The 17,375-nt window shown below is 40.5% G+C and overlaps 1 protein-coding gene across 6 annotated transcripts in view; it reads right to left on the reverse strand.

Annotated features, from left to right (window-relative positions):
• PITPNM3 (PITPNM family member 3) overlaps nt 1-17,375 on the reverse strand; it is a 120,375-nt gene that overhangs the window by 64,298 nt on the left and 38,702 nt on the right. For all 6 annotated transcript variants that reach the window (XM_075771336.1, XM_075771338.1, XM_075771333.1 and 3 more), the window contains one exon: nt 7,128-7,235. In XM_075771336.1, the coding sequence (XP_075627451.1) occupies nt 7,128-7,235 (108 nt within the window). The remainder of the gene's footprint in view (nt 1-7,127; nt 7,236-17,375) is intronic.

Below are 17,375 nucleotides of genomic sequence, written 5' to 3' on the forward strand. Positions count from 1 at the left end.
GTGCAATAACATACACCACAGTCACTTTATTGGTACTCCATGCAGTAACCAAGCACAGAATTTGGCTCTTTAACAGAGCAGCTAGCAGTTGTCTCTGGAATAGAAATCTGCATAATGATACTGTTGTAACCAGGGCCTTAAATACACCAGTTCTCAAACTCAACGTAAGCATCTTTCCCCTGCTTCAATCATAGCCACATCTATCAAAGCAGATTTACCTCCATAATCAGGATAGCTTAGGCTCTGTAGACCCTGAAGTCCATCAGCTCTTTGCTGGAACATAGCGCTAAGAGCTGGTCAGTGTCAAAAAGCATTAATTATTTGGGGCTGGGCAGGGAGTGTGGGGCAACAGGGCAGGAGGAAAGTGTCACAGTTGGCAATGAGAATGCTTCTCCACTTGTTTCCTCAGATGGTTATAACCGTTGGCACTCATGCAGCTAAAATTTTAACTGATGTTATAGATGCTCAGTTCTCTGTATCACTTGGCCAGGCCTCAGACCTAGCTACAACCCTTAAGGAAACAGAAAGTCATTTTCATCAGAGCCTGCACCAAATGTGCATAAGCAAGCAAACACTTCCATGCATCTCTAAAATTCTCTATGAACTGGAAGAGAAATAAAACTTGACTGCTTTCCAAACGAGCTCGTAATCATCATCTGTTACTTAAAACACTGGAGCTCAACACACGTCCTGTCATACAACACGGTCTTTTGAGAGACAAAGCCAGGAAGATTTATTTTTGCTTTTTGTACTGAGGTCCAGGTTCCCTTATTTGTCTTGAGTAATTTCACAGCTTTACTGCAATATAACTTTGAGAAGGTCCAGAACAAGAAAAGTCACCTAGTGCCATTTTAATGAGCATATAAACTTTATCCCCAAGTGTATTTGCCCTCAGATATTAAGTACATCTTCAGACGAAAGCCAGGAATTGTGTGAGAACCACGAGTTGTGCAAGAACAGCCAAAAGAATCAGAAATTGCACACAGTGATTTTCAGATGCTATTTAATTCTATCATATCTTACAAAGATGTATATTTCTTTTCCTTAGAAAAAATAACAACCAAACAAGGACATGCCAATAACCTATTATCCTACAACTACACCACAAATTCACATTACTGCAAACATCCTGCTATTGTGATTTTAATACATAATCTAAAATAGACCATTTCAACCTTCCTACTCACACCTCCATTTATCCTTCTGGAGATCATGTTCTCATCCCTCTAAACTTCTAAGGGAAGCTTTCATAAGAAAAAGGTATTCACAGACAAGAAAGATGCACAAGTACTTTCCATTCACTGCCAGACAAACTTTCCTTCAGAAACTCTCCCACCATCGCTAAAGACAAAAGCTCTTTTTCTACCCATGTCAAGGTCAGTAAGCAAACCTGTTACACATCCGATGCGTTCCTATCACGTTACTGAGTAATTAAAAACACTATTGCAGGGCAAATAGACAAAGGAGATCCATAAAGATTGCTTTAGGATCCCAAGCTTAGTATTTGCTAAATTCTGAAATCTTGGCTTGCAAACTTCTGGGATATTCAGCAACTGTAACAAAATACAGCTATCCTGACCTTCTGGTTGTGTTGGGCTCCCATCGCTTCAGTGAAAGGGCTGAAGTGAGATCTACGTCAGCCAGCCAACTGAACAGCTACACTGTTTTCACATCCAAACTGCTACCAGCAGCCAAGGGACACCACAGTCCCAAAACTCACTTGCATCAAAATAGCTACAAATGAGCTCGGAAATCCCCTGCTCTTACTGTTTCTAAGGTTGTTTTTGTTTTATAAAAAAAGCACAGAGCTAAACAACAGGCAATGAAAACTAAGCCTCTGCGCAAGAGGAAGAGGCCAATGTCCCTCAAAAGGCAAGTCAGTCTCCTCTTGTTCGAAAGGGAACAGGTTGTGCCAAAAAATGCCATTGCAGAACAAAACACGGACAAAATAACAGAAAGGAATGGACAGTAGCAGCACAAGTAACAAGACAGCACAGTCCTTAATGAACTGAGTGTTGGATACCTTCAGCACAGTCTCCAGACTTTTTTTTTTTTTCCCTAGAAAGCAAAGTTTTAATTTTATGTTTCCACTGTTCTTGCTTGCTTTATCTTGCAGAAGACACAATCAGCAGCCAGAGGATAGCAGACAGCTCAGAAATCAAAACTCCCTAATAATAATTGCAACATGGTGTGATAATGACTGCAACACACCTAGAGACAGCAGCCACCTACACATTAAAGCCATTCAGAGGCTTGAACAAAACACTTTTTTTTGTTTCTCCAAACAAAATTTGGAGAAAAAAATAGTAAATAGGAAATTCTAAAAAGACCGCTCCATTTCAACATGGCTGCCTTTTCCCATCCTGCCACGATCAGTCAGTCCTGGTTGGAGTATTTCGCTGTACCAAGAAATAGCAGCAAGAGTGCAGCCTGCAGTGAAAGGAACATTACTCTGGTCATAAAAAGGACGCGTACCTTTTGTCGATCAACTCGACTGCTTGTGCAATCATTATGCAAGCATCTTAACCATTGTGAAATTTTTCCACAGTTGTGTCAGGTCAACTATAGGCAGAATTCTGTTCTTTCCCTCACTGCAACAACAGTTGCATTATATACAGCTGGTGTACAGAAGACCTTTCTCCCTTCCAGACACCTTCTACATCAACTCTCAGTGAAAGAAGGCAGTACAAGAAAACTAAGCCTAGCAACCTTTCCCTAGAAGAAATCTCCCTGGCATCTCTGGTAAGACGGTCAGGGAACGAGAGTCGTCCAGCAATGGTGGTTGGCTCACTGAGGACAGGCAGAAAACCAGCCAGACACAGACAAAAGCAGAAATAACACAAGAAAAACCATAAAGCTTGTGTGTTTTATTAGATCCGACGACAAAAAAGAGGGCTGAAGTTGCAATGTAGCTTGCACAAATCTATGCACAGCAGCTCTGTCTGTGGCAATGACCCAGAAAATGCCAGCTGCTTCTGCTCACCAGTCAGGAAGGCAGAGGTGAATAAAATTCCCTAGCGTGGAAGTTACCAGCTCAGGAAGAGCAATCTCATCTACTAAAGCTGCAGAACAACACAACTTTTTCCTCACTGCAGTTCAATGTAATTAAAGCTGGTTCATGTTCACAGATGTGTGATGGTGGTCAGCTGGCAAAGCTGGCATTGAACTGCATTGCCCATTCCTTGACAGCTGCGTGTTTCTTCTACTCTTTAAAAAAAATGAAGATGGATTGGGGGTGGGGGAAGGTGATAAAATGAAGAGTGAAGAGCAGTAAAGCCTGCTGTCTGTACACAGAGACTGAATCATAGCAGGACTGCTAATCTCCAACTGCATGGCAAGCACTTATGTCCCTATGGAGCTCCACGGTTCTTCATCCATTTCAGATTTCTTTCAATCCATTTTTGGATTCCCTCATACTTTAATTTGTGTGTGTGAGGGGAAGGGGGGGGGGGGGGGGAAGGTACGTTAAACTCTTATAACACTTTCCAGTCTCAAGTCCACATTTTAAAAAGGCCAAATATAACAAGAGATGGGCAACTGAGAGAGAGAGAAAACCCTACTATTCACATGACCTTATTTTAAGTCTTATGCATGACTTGACCTCACAGGTAATGTCTACTCCAGCTATTGCATTTTTTCCCCAGGATTTCACCCCTTGAAATGCTCATGTAGGTTTAAGTTTACATGTCGATTACTAGCTTGGATTAAATGACATATTTTTTCCTGTAACAAGTATTTGGCTGGTTTGCCCATTAAAATGTAACCTCATTTCCCGCTATAAAGAAACAGAAGTAATGAAATACAAAGCATATATTTGAATTCAAAGTATAAAAATAGTCTTTGCTGTATTTGCAAAGACTTCTTCACCTCACCTTCACGCACTGTGTCAAGAGTACAAAAAATAAACCAGTAACAACTTCAACCTTACAAACATTAACAATATATACTTAAAGTAAGGATGTGAACTCAAGATGGCCGGAGCATACGCAAAGCACTGAAATCCCACAGGCTGAATTTGTTCCTAATGCTTAACACATGCAATTTTTCCTTAATGTAATGGACAGGTACTCTGCACCAAAAGTGAATTTAATGCCATGACTATGATGTGTGAAAATGTTTTTGTTCTACAACAGGGAAGGTATCTGCATCAAGATAATTTATAGAACTGTATGAGTTTTTAATTCAGCTTGATTGTATTTGCATTATTTTCTGTAATGAAAACTTAATAAATGTAAATGCTGCTGCCAGTTTTCCTCCAAAGTTTTATTTCTACCTCTGATGAGAAAGGTTGTGCTGGTCAAGTGCTCTCAGTTGTACTTCGTGAGAATCAAGGATTGAATTAAATTATATACTTGCCATTTATAAAGTTCTGAGGACCTTGTGTGTGTCACATTAGAACTGCAGCATTACTTAAGTAAGTAGCATCCAGCAGGTCTTCAGCTCTGCCCAAAGCATACTGCATCTTCTCATACATCCTCATTTGCTGAAAGAGCCCATAACTATGTGCTTTATTAATCAGTGTATTAAATCATGGAAAAGAACCAGTGCTCTGCTTTCTGCACAGGCAATTTGCACTAGCAAAACCACTGGCCCTAGAGACTGACTGAATTGTAACAAAACTCTCTGCAACCAAAGCCAACGAACTTACTGTTCTCTGACAAGCCATAAGTAAATCCAGCTTTGGGGAGAACAGGGGGAAGTTTCCCTGAGTCAGCAGACTGTACTCCTCACATCTTTCCATTGAACAAGTGAAGTATGCTGGAAAGAAGCCATATAGGACATCTTTCTCTTTTCTACATAATGTTTTTCAAGAGAGCTTTACCTGAACTTTTCATTTTTTTACTATAAACAATTGGGCCAAGGCTGAAATATCTTTCTGCTGTGGTACAGAAGACAACAGTCTTCCTCCAAACATCCTCCTCCTTCCCTTTTTGCCTTCATCATTTCTACCTGATGGTTGCTAATCACAGACTTTTCTAAAATGGCTGAATCAGTAACACTATTCAGGCTTGTTAAGCTATAAAAAAGCACTGTACAATTATCTGCACTAACAACACTGCAATATGACCTATCGGCATTTGGCAGATAATTCCATGAAGGTACAGATGAGCAAATGTAAGGAAAAAAAAAATAATAATTTTAAAAAGTAATCAACTAGGAGCAAATAATAGGACTAAATCTGAGAATGTAAGCGGCAGAGGAAAGAAGTAAATGCATGTAATTGCCTCGCCTATTTAGAAATCTGATGTATTTAGCAGGGGTGCATCATCAGGAAAAATTTCTAACTGGCAGTGTGCATTAGAGCCAGAACTCTACTTACTTTTTGCTTTACTGAAGCAGTGAAATCACATTCTGGCATAAAGAGATACGGTACGTGTAATACTGGCTCAGACTTGTGCTAGTCCAGTTCTTAGCAACTTCAGTCCTTACCTGGTATGTCTATTCAAGAACAGTCAAAATCAGCATAAGGAACTGTGACCTAAAAGTCATAGTATGCTTGCAGCATACATGAAGCAATATCAGAATGTAGATGCATCCGACACGTAGGCCAATTCATCAAATGCTTTGAGTTAGGTACACTGGCTCTAAAGCCTCTTCTAACAGCTATGTGCTAACAGAAATGAAGGAGAAAAGAATGGGTGAGAATTCTTTCTTTTACAAAACATCTCAGAGAATTAGATTAAATGAAAATAGAAACCCCTTTGTATGAAGAAGGATGGACTATAACTCTGGGGTCTGCTGCTTTTTGTTTCTGCACAGATTTCCATGCAACCCTGGGTCTTGTTCTCTTTGCTGCAGCTATTCAACTGCATAATGCAAACAATAATCCTTTTACCAGCCTTGTTTCTTAATAGCAGAAACCTTTAAAAACAGTCTCTTACAACTCAAAGGGCACTATGGAAAAAACAAACAAAACATCCTCATACAATGGGTGCTAAAATGAAAGTAAGCATTCTGTATCTTTGCCAGTCCTGGAAGAAATAGAGAAATTTCTGCAAGAATGAAAGGATAACTGGTTCTTGCAAGGCATTTAGAAGACTAACTCATATTTGATGCAATACTGTATTCATTGTTCTTGCTACTTTCAGCAGAGAAAAGGGCATATTTACAACACATATAATATCTCTTACAAATTGCCATTGAATCTCTGGCTCCAAATGAAGTTACCAAGCAACATTAAGTGAGGCCTTGATACCATTAAGAGCACGTGCAAAGCAGGTTTTTTCTTCTCTAATTACCTATTTAACAATTGTAAATACACTGTGTGTATTGTGTCTACCTGTCACTTAAATACTATCAAAATAAATCAAGAAGTTTGTGACTCAGATAAATATTACTTTTATATATCTGTATACTAAAATAGACTTGTTCACAGCTATCCTCAGGACTGACTACATGTAGCACATTCATAAAGAAAAGCCTCCTGAAAAGGCTCTTAAAATGGACAAACCTCTCAAATTCTTAAAAAAGCTAATTAACAAGCATCATTATGCATGAGCCCAATACCACCAATGGATAAGGAAGTTAGTCCTTCTCTGTCCCCTGAAGTCAACGAGGCAATTTTTAATTTTCAAACAACTAGGCAATTTAGGAGCCAAAGTAGCAATTAAATGAAGACTGCTTAGACCTCCTAGGTCCCAGATTCTTACTGGTGTATCAGTGCCCATTTCCCACTCATTTCAGTAGAACACCATCACCTAAATGTTTACCTAAAACGGGCCCCAAGTACTCCTGAAAGTATGTGTCCCCTTGAAAATTCCAGATAATGATTTCATGACTTTAACAAAATAACTCACTGTCAATGACAGGAAATATGCAAATGTAAGTTGTGGTCTTGTAGTCTCTCTCATAGTCGTTGAGCTGAGTTCAACATTGACTTCCCACTGAAGTCAATAAATTTGCATTACTTTGCTTGCCATAGAAGAAGTTTTCCTCATGAAAGAGATCATTGCAATTCATTTCGCTGCACTAAAACACTACTTACATGTCTAGGTAAAACTTTAACTATGGGATGCTGTAAATGATATTTCTGTTGAATATTTGCATAATATCTGACAACTAATTGCTTCAGTAGTTAGATTTTCTTGTTAACTTTAAATTCATATGTAAGGCAAGCTAAACATTACCTTGATTTTCTTCCAGCTTCCCAATTGTTTCTATCTGCTCAACAAGGTCGTTAGAGTTCCACTGGCTCATGCCGATGAGAATGGCACTCTTTCCTTCCGCCATCTCTTCTGTAGGAGGAAAATGGAGAGAAAATAAATTGCAGTGACGAACAAGAGAAAAAAAGACAGGTTAAGAACTGGTAACAGAGAAATAAGCACTCATCATGGTCTCTCCCTAATGGGAATATATAACAGGTTAGCATTGGCAGGACTCTCCAGGAAAGCTTCTTGCTTACTGATATGCCCTACAGCATACCTATATGCTTCATGTATTGTGTGCAGGAAAACCATGGAAAAGAAAAGACTGCCTGAATTTTTGCTCTGACCTTGAGCAGTCACTTAAAAACAAAGTTTTATTATAAATCACTTTGAGTGTTTAATATCAAGTAACAGAATTAGTCAGAATTCTTCCTCCCTCTTGGAAAAAGATTTTTTTTTTTTCTTTTCTTTTCCGAAATATTCAAAAATATTTCTTTTCAGAAATATTCAAAATTTCAGAATATTCAAAAGGCAGAGTAGAGGGAAGAATGACACATGGACCAGTTTAAGGCTTTTTCAAGCATATTCTCTACCCTTTCAACAAAGCCACCTGTGCTACACAAAGCTGTACATTTTCATCCAGGGATTCAGAGACATAATGGAATGGCATCAAGCCCACAGCACAGAGAACTGTCTCTTTTATTGGGATCCCATTCATGGAAGGGGTAGGAAAAGCTGAAAGCACAAACCACAAAACCATAGATATTCTCTCTCTCCCAAAAAACAAACAGGCCTAGAAACTGTAGGAAAACATTTTCCTTCAATTTAACAGCTGTTTGGCAAGAAGGGTGCATTAGTCCTTTCTGAACATATTTACTAAATGCATTTCAGCCTGGCTGTATACAGCACAGAATGGTCTTCGTACTTAGGGTAAGCACACAGAAAAAAAAAAAAAAAGAAAAAAAAAGTAAAATGAATAATCACAACTCTTTACTTGTTAAGGCAGATTCAGAGAATGGGTCAAATTCTGCCCTCTCTTACTGCCTTTTGTAGGGAGAAGGGCTCTATTACAGGAGTAAACACAGAAGAATTTGGCCAGAACACTTCTGACCAAAATGATCCATGTTTTCAAACAAAAAAAAAAAAAATTCAGTTTGTTGGCAACCAGGCCTTGCAGTGGGCCTCTAAGTGATTTAAAAATTTATGTTCTTTTATGTTCTCTTACATGTACCTCTTTCATTTAGAGATATTTTGGTTCTGGAGAGGAGGAAAGTGGATGCATATAAAGGCTTTTAAATCATCTCATAGTCATCACCATATCTTATCTACCCCTAAAGTCCTACCTTTTAGGATCAAACACTCATTAAAGGTCATTTGTCAGATTATCAGAGAAGCTGGATCCAGCAAAGCCCCTACTGAACTTGATGTCATCTGAGCTGCTCCCCGAGGCAAAGAAAAATCAACCACTTAAATAGCATTTTGCTCAGGTTTTGCCACTTTCTCTCACAAAGGCCGATTTATTCGAAGTTCTGTCAGGAGGGAGCTGGCTCTGGAGCTGGCATGGGCTGGCTGAAGGCAGCTTGGTGGCACCCTGCCACAGCCACTGCAGACAGACTGAGCTGTCCCAAGCACATCCTGCACCTCCTGTGACCAAGTCAGCAAATGAAACCTTCGCCTTCAGCTCAGAGGCAGCTCATCCACTGTGGGATGAGCTCCTTCTGCCTTAACTGTTGCCATGAAGTGAAATGAGGGAAGACAAGAGCAGGCCATTGAGCTCCTTGATTTCAACGCAGAGGCAGCAGCTCTTCTGGCTGCCTTTGTGCAGCATGCCTCCCGAGAGGCCTGCCTCAACCAGAGGAAGAGGCTGGACAGCCTTTCAGTAGTATTTTAGACAGCTGGCTTTAGGGTAAAGATCTGCCCCGGTCCTGGCTTTAGCACTTAGGAATCATATCAAGAGGATGCTAAAGAACTGTCTCTTGCAGAGAGCTAGGGCTCCAAAATTGTTTGAGCATTTAGATATAGTTATTTTCTTCTCTCTTTCACTGTTATGTCATTTACCAGGCCAGGCATTCCAGATGGCATTACTGTTTAGCAGAAAGATGCAATAAGATTAGAGGTCAGACTCCGCTTCTCATTTGTGTTGGCCAAGTTGACAGAAACATTAAACGTGCTCTGGAATGCAATGGCATTTAGTCCCGGGCACCAGTGCCTAGAGCACTCTGGACCCTGGCCCCTTTGCCCATTCAGAGGGGAAGCTGTGCATCACCCTCCCAAGCCTTCCCATCGGTTTAGGATCCCTTTTCTTCTCCCAGTCAAAAGAAAACAGTTATGTTCCTCACCAACTTTGCTCCCTCCTACTTAGAGAGCTTATTAACTATCCAGGCATGAAATTCCTCTATAAATACAGATGCATGCTTTCCAAACAGGAGTTCTGCCATGCCTCTTTCCCCAGAGTAAATAATAGGAAAGAAGACCATTAAAGGCATGAGAAACTAAGCCAGTGCAACTGCACAACACTACAGAATATCCACATTCAAACACTTGTGGTCTGGTGGGCAGCTATGATGTTCATCCGTATTAACTGCTCCCACAAGTATTAACCACCTCTGAACACCTCATCATCTGCTGGCACTCTGAATTGGGCGAGCCTGCAGGGCTTCAAGTTGAACTGCTCCCAGATGTTTCAAAGCAGACTAACAAGGATAAATCTGTCTGCCCATACGTACTGCTTGTTGGCAACGCAAAAACCAGCCAGACAATAAAGCTAAAATCACCTGGTAGTATACCTAAGATAGCAAAGCAGTTTTTCAACTGGAATAAACTGATGTGTATAATTGAGTAAACAAGGTATCTGGTCAGTCTTAACCAGGTATCTGGACCTGTGAGTTTTCAAAGCAATTTTGTAACTTGTGGATCACTACACAAAAGGATACAAACATGCATCTCTGCCTTTTGAAGTAAGGTTTCAAAGCAAATTCACTTAAATATGAACAGAAGGAAGGGAAAGTGGGGAAACAATTCACTCTGCATTTTGTTATGACTTTCAACCTCAAGCAAGCATCATCAATGATAGGAAAAAATAATATTACAGATAAAAGGTATTCTGTCTCCTTACTAGACTGCATACAAAAATGTCAAGTCCCTGCTTTACTTGAGGAATGAACAAATTATGCCCTCTGCACCCAAACTGTAGCAAAATTGGTATTGGGGTTCTTGAGAATTCCTGATACTTTGCCCAGAAAGCCACAAATTTATTGAAGTCTTTCACTATTATTTAGCTATTGGGCAATTTTGTTTCCTGGCTAAGATGCTGTCTGCTCAGAGAACAGCAACGTGAAAACAAATAAATAGCTGGCATTACAGAGAAGCTCTCCAAACACTGTGCATATGGAACTAGTATTTAAAAAATACCATTCAAATAATTATAAGCACTGCATCTGTGTCAGTCATGTATAGTTCTTTTTTGTGGTAATTGCTCCTATTTTGCTTATTGTTAACAAAAAATTTGTTAACCTTCATTGGGTTTGATGAGCACTATCACAATCAAATTAATAAGACAGTAGTGCTCCAAGTGGTTTAATTAAAGTTTTGTGATGGCTTATATTTTTTTTTCTCTAAAAATCACAATTGTGGACTTTTGTGATTGTTTTAGATTGAAGCTTTTAGCTTCTTAATTAAGAAAATAAGTTGTATTTTAAAAGTACAAAAAACTAGTGTAGCTAAGAGCCAAAAAATGTTAAGCCTAATAAAATGCATTCACTTTCAATCTCAGGAATTTTGACTGTTTGTCTACCTTTAAGGCCCAAATATTGATGATGATGACTTTGTTCTACCATAAATTTCATGTATTTGATTCTTTGAATTTCTTTAATCTTTTTCCCTGAAATACCATAAGTAATTCACCAAAATGAGTAGAAATTCTGGATACAATGGATCTACCAGATTCATGCATGTTGTTCTAGTACTCAGCTGACGGGAACATAATTTCACCAGAAAGGGTAAAAGCTTTTTTAATTGGTGATGCTTGTAATCCTCGCCTCCTGCTTATTTAACCAAATCTGAAGGGTTTTTTGACACACACCCCCCCAAACAGTTTTAAAATCCATCTGAGAATGATGGAGATTTTCAGTGATGTTTTATGCTTACTACTTTCTGCTGTTCCATCTGCCAACTGGTAGTAAGTAACAAGAAGTGTCTTGGCCATTTGAGCCTCACATCAGCTCTTCAGTGCAGTTGCACAAATACAAATGGAAAAGTGCCCAAATTAGCAGCAATGCAGAACGAAGACAGCCCTTGAGACCTCTGTAAGGCCTAGCACTGGTGAGTGTCTGGCTGACAGGTGAGACATTATCCACAGATAAAACAGGGTGGATAATGGTTTTCTTCTGTAGCTCCTCTTGTTCTCTTTCAGCAGAGAGTAACTTTTTCAGAAACAAACATTTAAATCTCCTGTAGGTTAAAATGTGATTAAAGCAGGCTCTAGTCTTTAGTGTGGCTCCTGCAGAACTGTTCAGGTCTTTGAACAGTTTTGGAATGTATTTGGGAGGAAAAGTGCAGCCTAAGAATTCCAACTTTTTCATCAATGTCAGTTTACTCTCAGTCCCAGGACTGTTACAACAACAAAATAGTTTCTTCCAGTTCAGTAGGAGCAGATAGAGACCTGGATGAAGGTATATAAGAGACTACACTGCCCACCCATCCCAGGGAAACTTGAGGAAGGAGTATTACAGCACTATATCCTTCTTGATCGCTAGGAAATGTATGCTAACTCAGCTGTTAAATCAGACTTCAACAAACAGAAGACTTAACATTCTCCACAAGGCTAGCAACACGAAAAGACCGGAGAAAACCTGTGATACGTAACACATTCAGCACACTTTGCAGCACATGCAGGAAGAGTAACACTTGAGTACAGCCTCAGTGGTCTCTGTTTTCTGCTTCCGCTTTCAATTTCCAGAGCAGTTATGAGAACGGCAAGGCTAGAAGAGCAAGCAGAGACTTCCATGCATTTCCTCTTGCTTTTTTTTGTAAGCCAGTTTTCACATCAACATGAAAAATTTCAAAGCAGAAATATTTCTAAATCTAGCACATTCACCAGGAGCATAAACTATTAAGGCATCTTTGGTTAAAGAAACAAGTCTCAGGCAATCTGTTCAGTCAAACCAACACTATGTAAGAGACTGTCACAAAAAATTATTAAAAGGGTTACAGAGAAGGCTTGAGGACAAGATAGAGCTAAAAGTCACTCTGCAAGAGAAATTAAACAAAACATGGATGCATCCACAAGAAAGGAACTCTGCATTAACAATAAAAATAATGCTTAAAAAATGGATTTTACTCAAACTACAGTGATTTAAAGGTCTTTTCCAACCAAAATGATTCTATGATTTATATGTACTGTAACGGAGACGGATTTCGAACTGCATTAGGTTAGAAAGCCAGCTAACTTGGATCACTACTGCTGCTTCTGGGGGCAATGAACATTTCTGTAGATGAAAGCCAGCAGGACAGCTTGAGTACATCCATGACTACCAACAGGTTGCTATACTTGGAAAAGAACATGTACCTGAACTTCTTTGTTCAAGTATAATTTGTCTTCAAGCAGAGCAAGATATATATTGTTTTTCACACTCGGGATATAAATATATAGTACCCCCTATGCCTAACTCCCCAACATTTTGCAGCAAGAACCATGAGCATGAGCCTCTTCTCATTATCAATGATGACTTTTATCTTCCATTTCAATGCTTTGAGGAGATGATGGAAAAAACCACAAGCTTTTAAATTTAAATAGAATGAATGTTAATATGAATAACACTGTTTACAGAGGGAAAATTTTTCTCTGCTTACTGTAAACATAAAGATCAGTGTTGAAGAGCTCAATACAGCATAGGTCGTTTGGTTTGGGTAAAAGATACTTTCAAATAGCAGGAACAAAGATGAGTACTGCTGAAAGGCCTTCACATTTACCTTGAGCAGTCTTCACACCACACAGTTCTCTGAAATCAGAGTAGCCCTCTAATTTGAGCAAGTGCTGGCCCCTTACCCCTCAGCCATTCCACTTTGAAACTTTAACAGGCAAAGGGCTTCTGAGTACACAAATTTGGGCTTGAGTTTTTGTTTCCCATTTAAACCTTTAGCACGCCCCAGTGTTTCTGAAATGCAGCTTGTCTGAGGAGAATGCAACCAACATGCGCCTAAGCAACACATTCCCCCTCTCCTCACATTTGCTTATCCCCACCCCTCCACTGCTGAGGTGATGGCAGCAGAAGACACCTGAAGTCTGAAGGACACAGAGGGTTGCTAGCACATCTGCAGGCAGCCGACTCCTACTCAAAAGACCTGGATTCTCTCTGGCTGTCACAGAACCTGGGGTCCTGCCTGACCCTGGGAAAGCCATTCAGTTTTTTCCTTGCCTCCCAGTGCCTTGCCAGCAACCAGAGGATGACCCTGCTCAAAAAGCTTCTTACCTAGTTCACACACAGCTGGAAGTTCACATTGGTGGGACATTTGATACACAGAAAAGAAAAATATTTTTTAGCGATCATAAATTACCTGAGGGAAATCTGCCAGTGTAGCAAAAAGATAGGCCTGTAATGAAGGCCTACTTAGATGTGATAAGAAACTATTCATTATTACTTTAGGTAGAAGGCTAACGATTCTTAGAATGAGCACCTGCTACACATCATGAGAAAAAGGAGCGGCTACAAGACACTTCAAGGTCCTTATGTACATACTTTGCAGAAAGGGAGGACACTAATTGCCTCCAGGAGCATCCTTATCTTCCTGACTGTATTGGGTCTGGCTGAGATGGAGTTAATCCTCCCCACAGCAGCCCTCATGATGCTGTGCTGTGTATTGGTAGCTAGCAAACTGTTGATAACACACCAGTGTTTTGGCTACTACTGAGCAGTGCCAGCACACATCAAGGCTGTCTTTCCAACATTTCTTTTTCCCCAGCAGCAGGCTGCCCCCAGGGTGGGCAAGATCTTGGGAGGGGACACAGCTAGGACAGCTGACCCAAACTGACCAAAGGGATATTCCATACCATATGATGTCTGCTCAGCAATAAAAAACTGAGAATAGGGGGAGGAACAGGGAGGGGGCATTTGTTGGGTTTTTGTTTGGGTTTTTTTTTTTTTTCCAGTGTTTGTCTTCCAGAGTAAGGGGCACGCATACTGAGGCCCTACTTCCCAGGAAGTGGCCAGACATCGCCTGCTGATGGGAAGTAGAGAATAATCTTTGCTTTTTGCTTTGCTTCCGCGTGCGGCTTTTTGCTTTACCTACATTAAACTGCCTTTATCTCGACCCACGGGTTTGGGGTTGTTTTTCCATCTTCCTTTCTCCCCTCCCTGCCTTACTGAAGAGGGGAGTGATAGAGCGGCTCTGGTGGGCACCTGGCTCCCAGCCAGGGTCAACCCACCACACTGAGGCACATAGTGAACAATTACCAACATGGAAGTATTGAGAAACCAGGGGAAAGGTAATTTGGGCCAGGGTCCCCATGACCACCAACCCATGAGCCCCCTACCCAAATTATACCACCTACTCCAAAGACAGAGGCAGAGAAAGGAACTGAGCAGGCCTTCTAGTTTGCAGACTAGGCGAAGAAATAGAAACCCAATTATTGTAACGGGGAGCATTACCACTTTGTAATCTTTGTAACGTTTGTGTATAAATATGACAAGAGAACCAGCGTTAGGTGTGCCTGATGTGAGGAACTATCCTCCTGACACCCAGCGCTGCAATAAAAGGAAATGCCTGCTTCTTCATGCTAAAGTGGTGTTAAGGAGTTTTCTTTTATTCCCGAATTTTGGTGACACTAGCATCAAGGCAAAATAAAAAAAAAATCTAATAAGCCTAAAGTTTCGAACATGGAAACATAACTCAGTCCTGTTATGAACTGAGAACTTTCTGCCTAACTTACTGCATGCCACATGGAAAGCAAGAAACAAAGGAAAATTGGGCAAAAACCCCAGTGAAATATTACTTCTCCCTTTCTGTATGGATTTCACTAAATTAAGTAGCTAGCCAGGCCAGATGAGCCAACAGTCAAAACATGTATAGCTGCTCCATCTCAAACACAGATGCTTGATTGTTTACAAGGCTGTCAGCCAGAAATTTCTTTGTTTGAGGAACTGGGGTTTGACCCCAGCTGTTTTTCATAATGCAAAAGCAGCTCACTAATGTTATGTTTTAATTGTGCCCACTGTGCCCTCTGCCTCCTACTGCAGGCTGCCTCTGACGTGCAAATTACACATGGGTAATGTAGAGTCTGGGATAGCTTCCAAATTCACCCATAAGGAAACACAGTTACTCAACTCCAGCTGCACTGTGCAGAAAGACCTTTCAGCTGCAAGAATATCAAGTATTGATGAACCACTCTATAAATAACAGAGAATGGGCGAGAAATACAGGTAAGACACATTACAGGAAATGCAATGCCGGAGACAGAATAAGGGTATCGAGCTACTTCATTTCTAGGAGGTGAAAGCTGCAGTCTTTCTCCTGGACAGGTTCTCCTCACTCCAGCACAAACTCCTGTGGTTTCTCTGGTGCTATGTTTAATCCACTGATAATGCCAATTACTTTAGCCCACACATAGGCTTTCCTCTACCAAGGATACAAGCTCCCTCATCACCCAGAGAGCTTCTGAGCATAGAAACACCTTCTGCCTCTTTTACTGCTATCTATGCTTTTGTGTACATTTATTTTCCTGACATTTAAACACTTCATTATTCCTGGAAGACTGTTTGGGGTGCAACAGAGGTGGGGGTGCTGATCTCCTGTCTCTGGAGACCATCGATAGGACACGAGGGAATGGTATGAAGCTGTGTCAGGAGAAGTTCAGGTTGGACATTGAGAAAAGGCTCTTCACCAAGAGGGCGGTCAGTCCCAGGAACAGGCTCTCCCAGGAAGAGAGCCTCGGCACCAAGCCTGACAAGAGTTCAAGGAGCATCTGCACAACACTTAGTCACATGGTTTAGTTTTAGGTAGTCGTGCAAGGAGCAGGGAGTTGGACCTGATGATCCTCATGGGTCCCTTCCAACTAGAGATATTCGATGATTCTATGACAGAGTACATGCACAAAATGATAGAACACTAAATCCTCCTTTCCCTTCTTTACCTCTCCTAGATACCCTATTGTTACTTCTTTTTCCTTTTTTTTTTTTTCTTTGTTACTTGATACGAATCAGATTGACAGAACAGCCTGGTCACTGTTACATGGTTTACAGGCAGCAGCACCAGAAAACAAGAAACTTCAAAGGTAAGTGCAAGAAGTTGATAATGAGATAATCTATACCAAGAGAAGGTTTTCTACCTGTGTCCTACTAGTAATATACAGGTCAGCAAACATAAGAGTTTATGCTCCCACTAGTAAGTTACAGAATATAAATGCAATACTGTCATCCTTCAGGTAATCCAGTAACAGGTCCTTGTAAACACCATCTTTTCCTTAAAACAATTTGGAGATTTTGAAGCTTGCTGCCAGATTGGAAAGCAGGTTGACAACAATTTAGTAATCTTCACTTCTGCCTCGCGAAGACTCTCTCTTAGAACGGACAGCTCACACCCACCTTCCATCCCACCCTTCTAAGAGCTAGTACTGAAAACTATCCACCATTTCTTTTTTTTTCAAAGCACAAAAAACAGCAAAAGGCTTGTATCAGAATTCTCTTCTTCCAACTTAAAAATCTATTGGAATAAGCACACATATCAACTTATGAACAAAGTAATGGCATCCTTCTTGTACTCTTCAAAATTGGGTTATACTTTCCTTCAAGACTCACTAATAAGAGATGCAAGGTTTCTAATGGCTGGGTTCTGATGATACAAACACATAACTGACCAGTTACGCTACAACACCACTTTAGCGCTGTACAAACACATCAAAGCCAACCTCCTGCTTCACTGTCTTTACCAAATCACCTGCAAGGGAGTCAGGACTAGCACAACACTGAGAAACCCTCCACATTTGCTTCAGTGAGGCCAGTGATGGACACCAGTATGAAAACATGGGATTGTTCAATTCTTTTTTTTCTTCCTTACCTATTTAAACTTAAGAGAAAGTCCACTTACAATGCCTGGCTCCCAGCATAAAGAACAGAAAAACTGAAATCTCAACCCATAAAATAATACCCTTTTCCATCCACTCTTCCAAAAATGCCTATGAACATCAGGAGTTTCCAATTACCTCTGCAAGAGGTACAGGGGAGCAGCAGCTACCAA

The sequence above is a fragment of the Balearica regulorum genome, chromosome 19 (genome assembly GCF_011004875.1).
Source record: "Balearica regulorum gibbericeps isolate bBalReg1 chromosome 19, bBalReg1.pri, whole genome shotgun sequence".
Lineage (NCBI taxonomy): Eukaryota > Metazoa > Chordata > Aves > Gruiformes > Gruidae > Balearica > Balearica regulorum.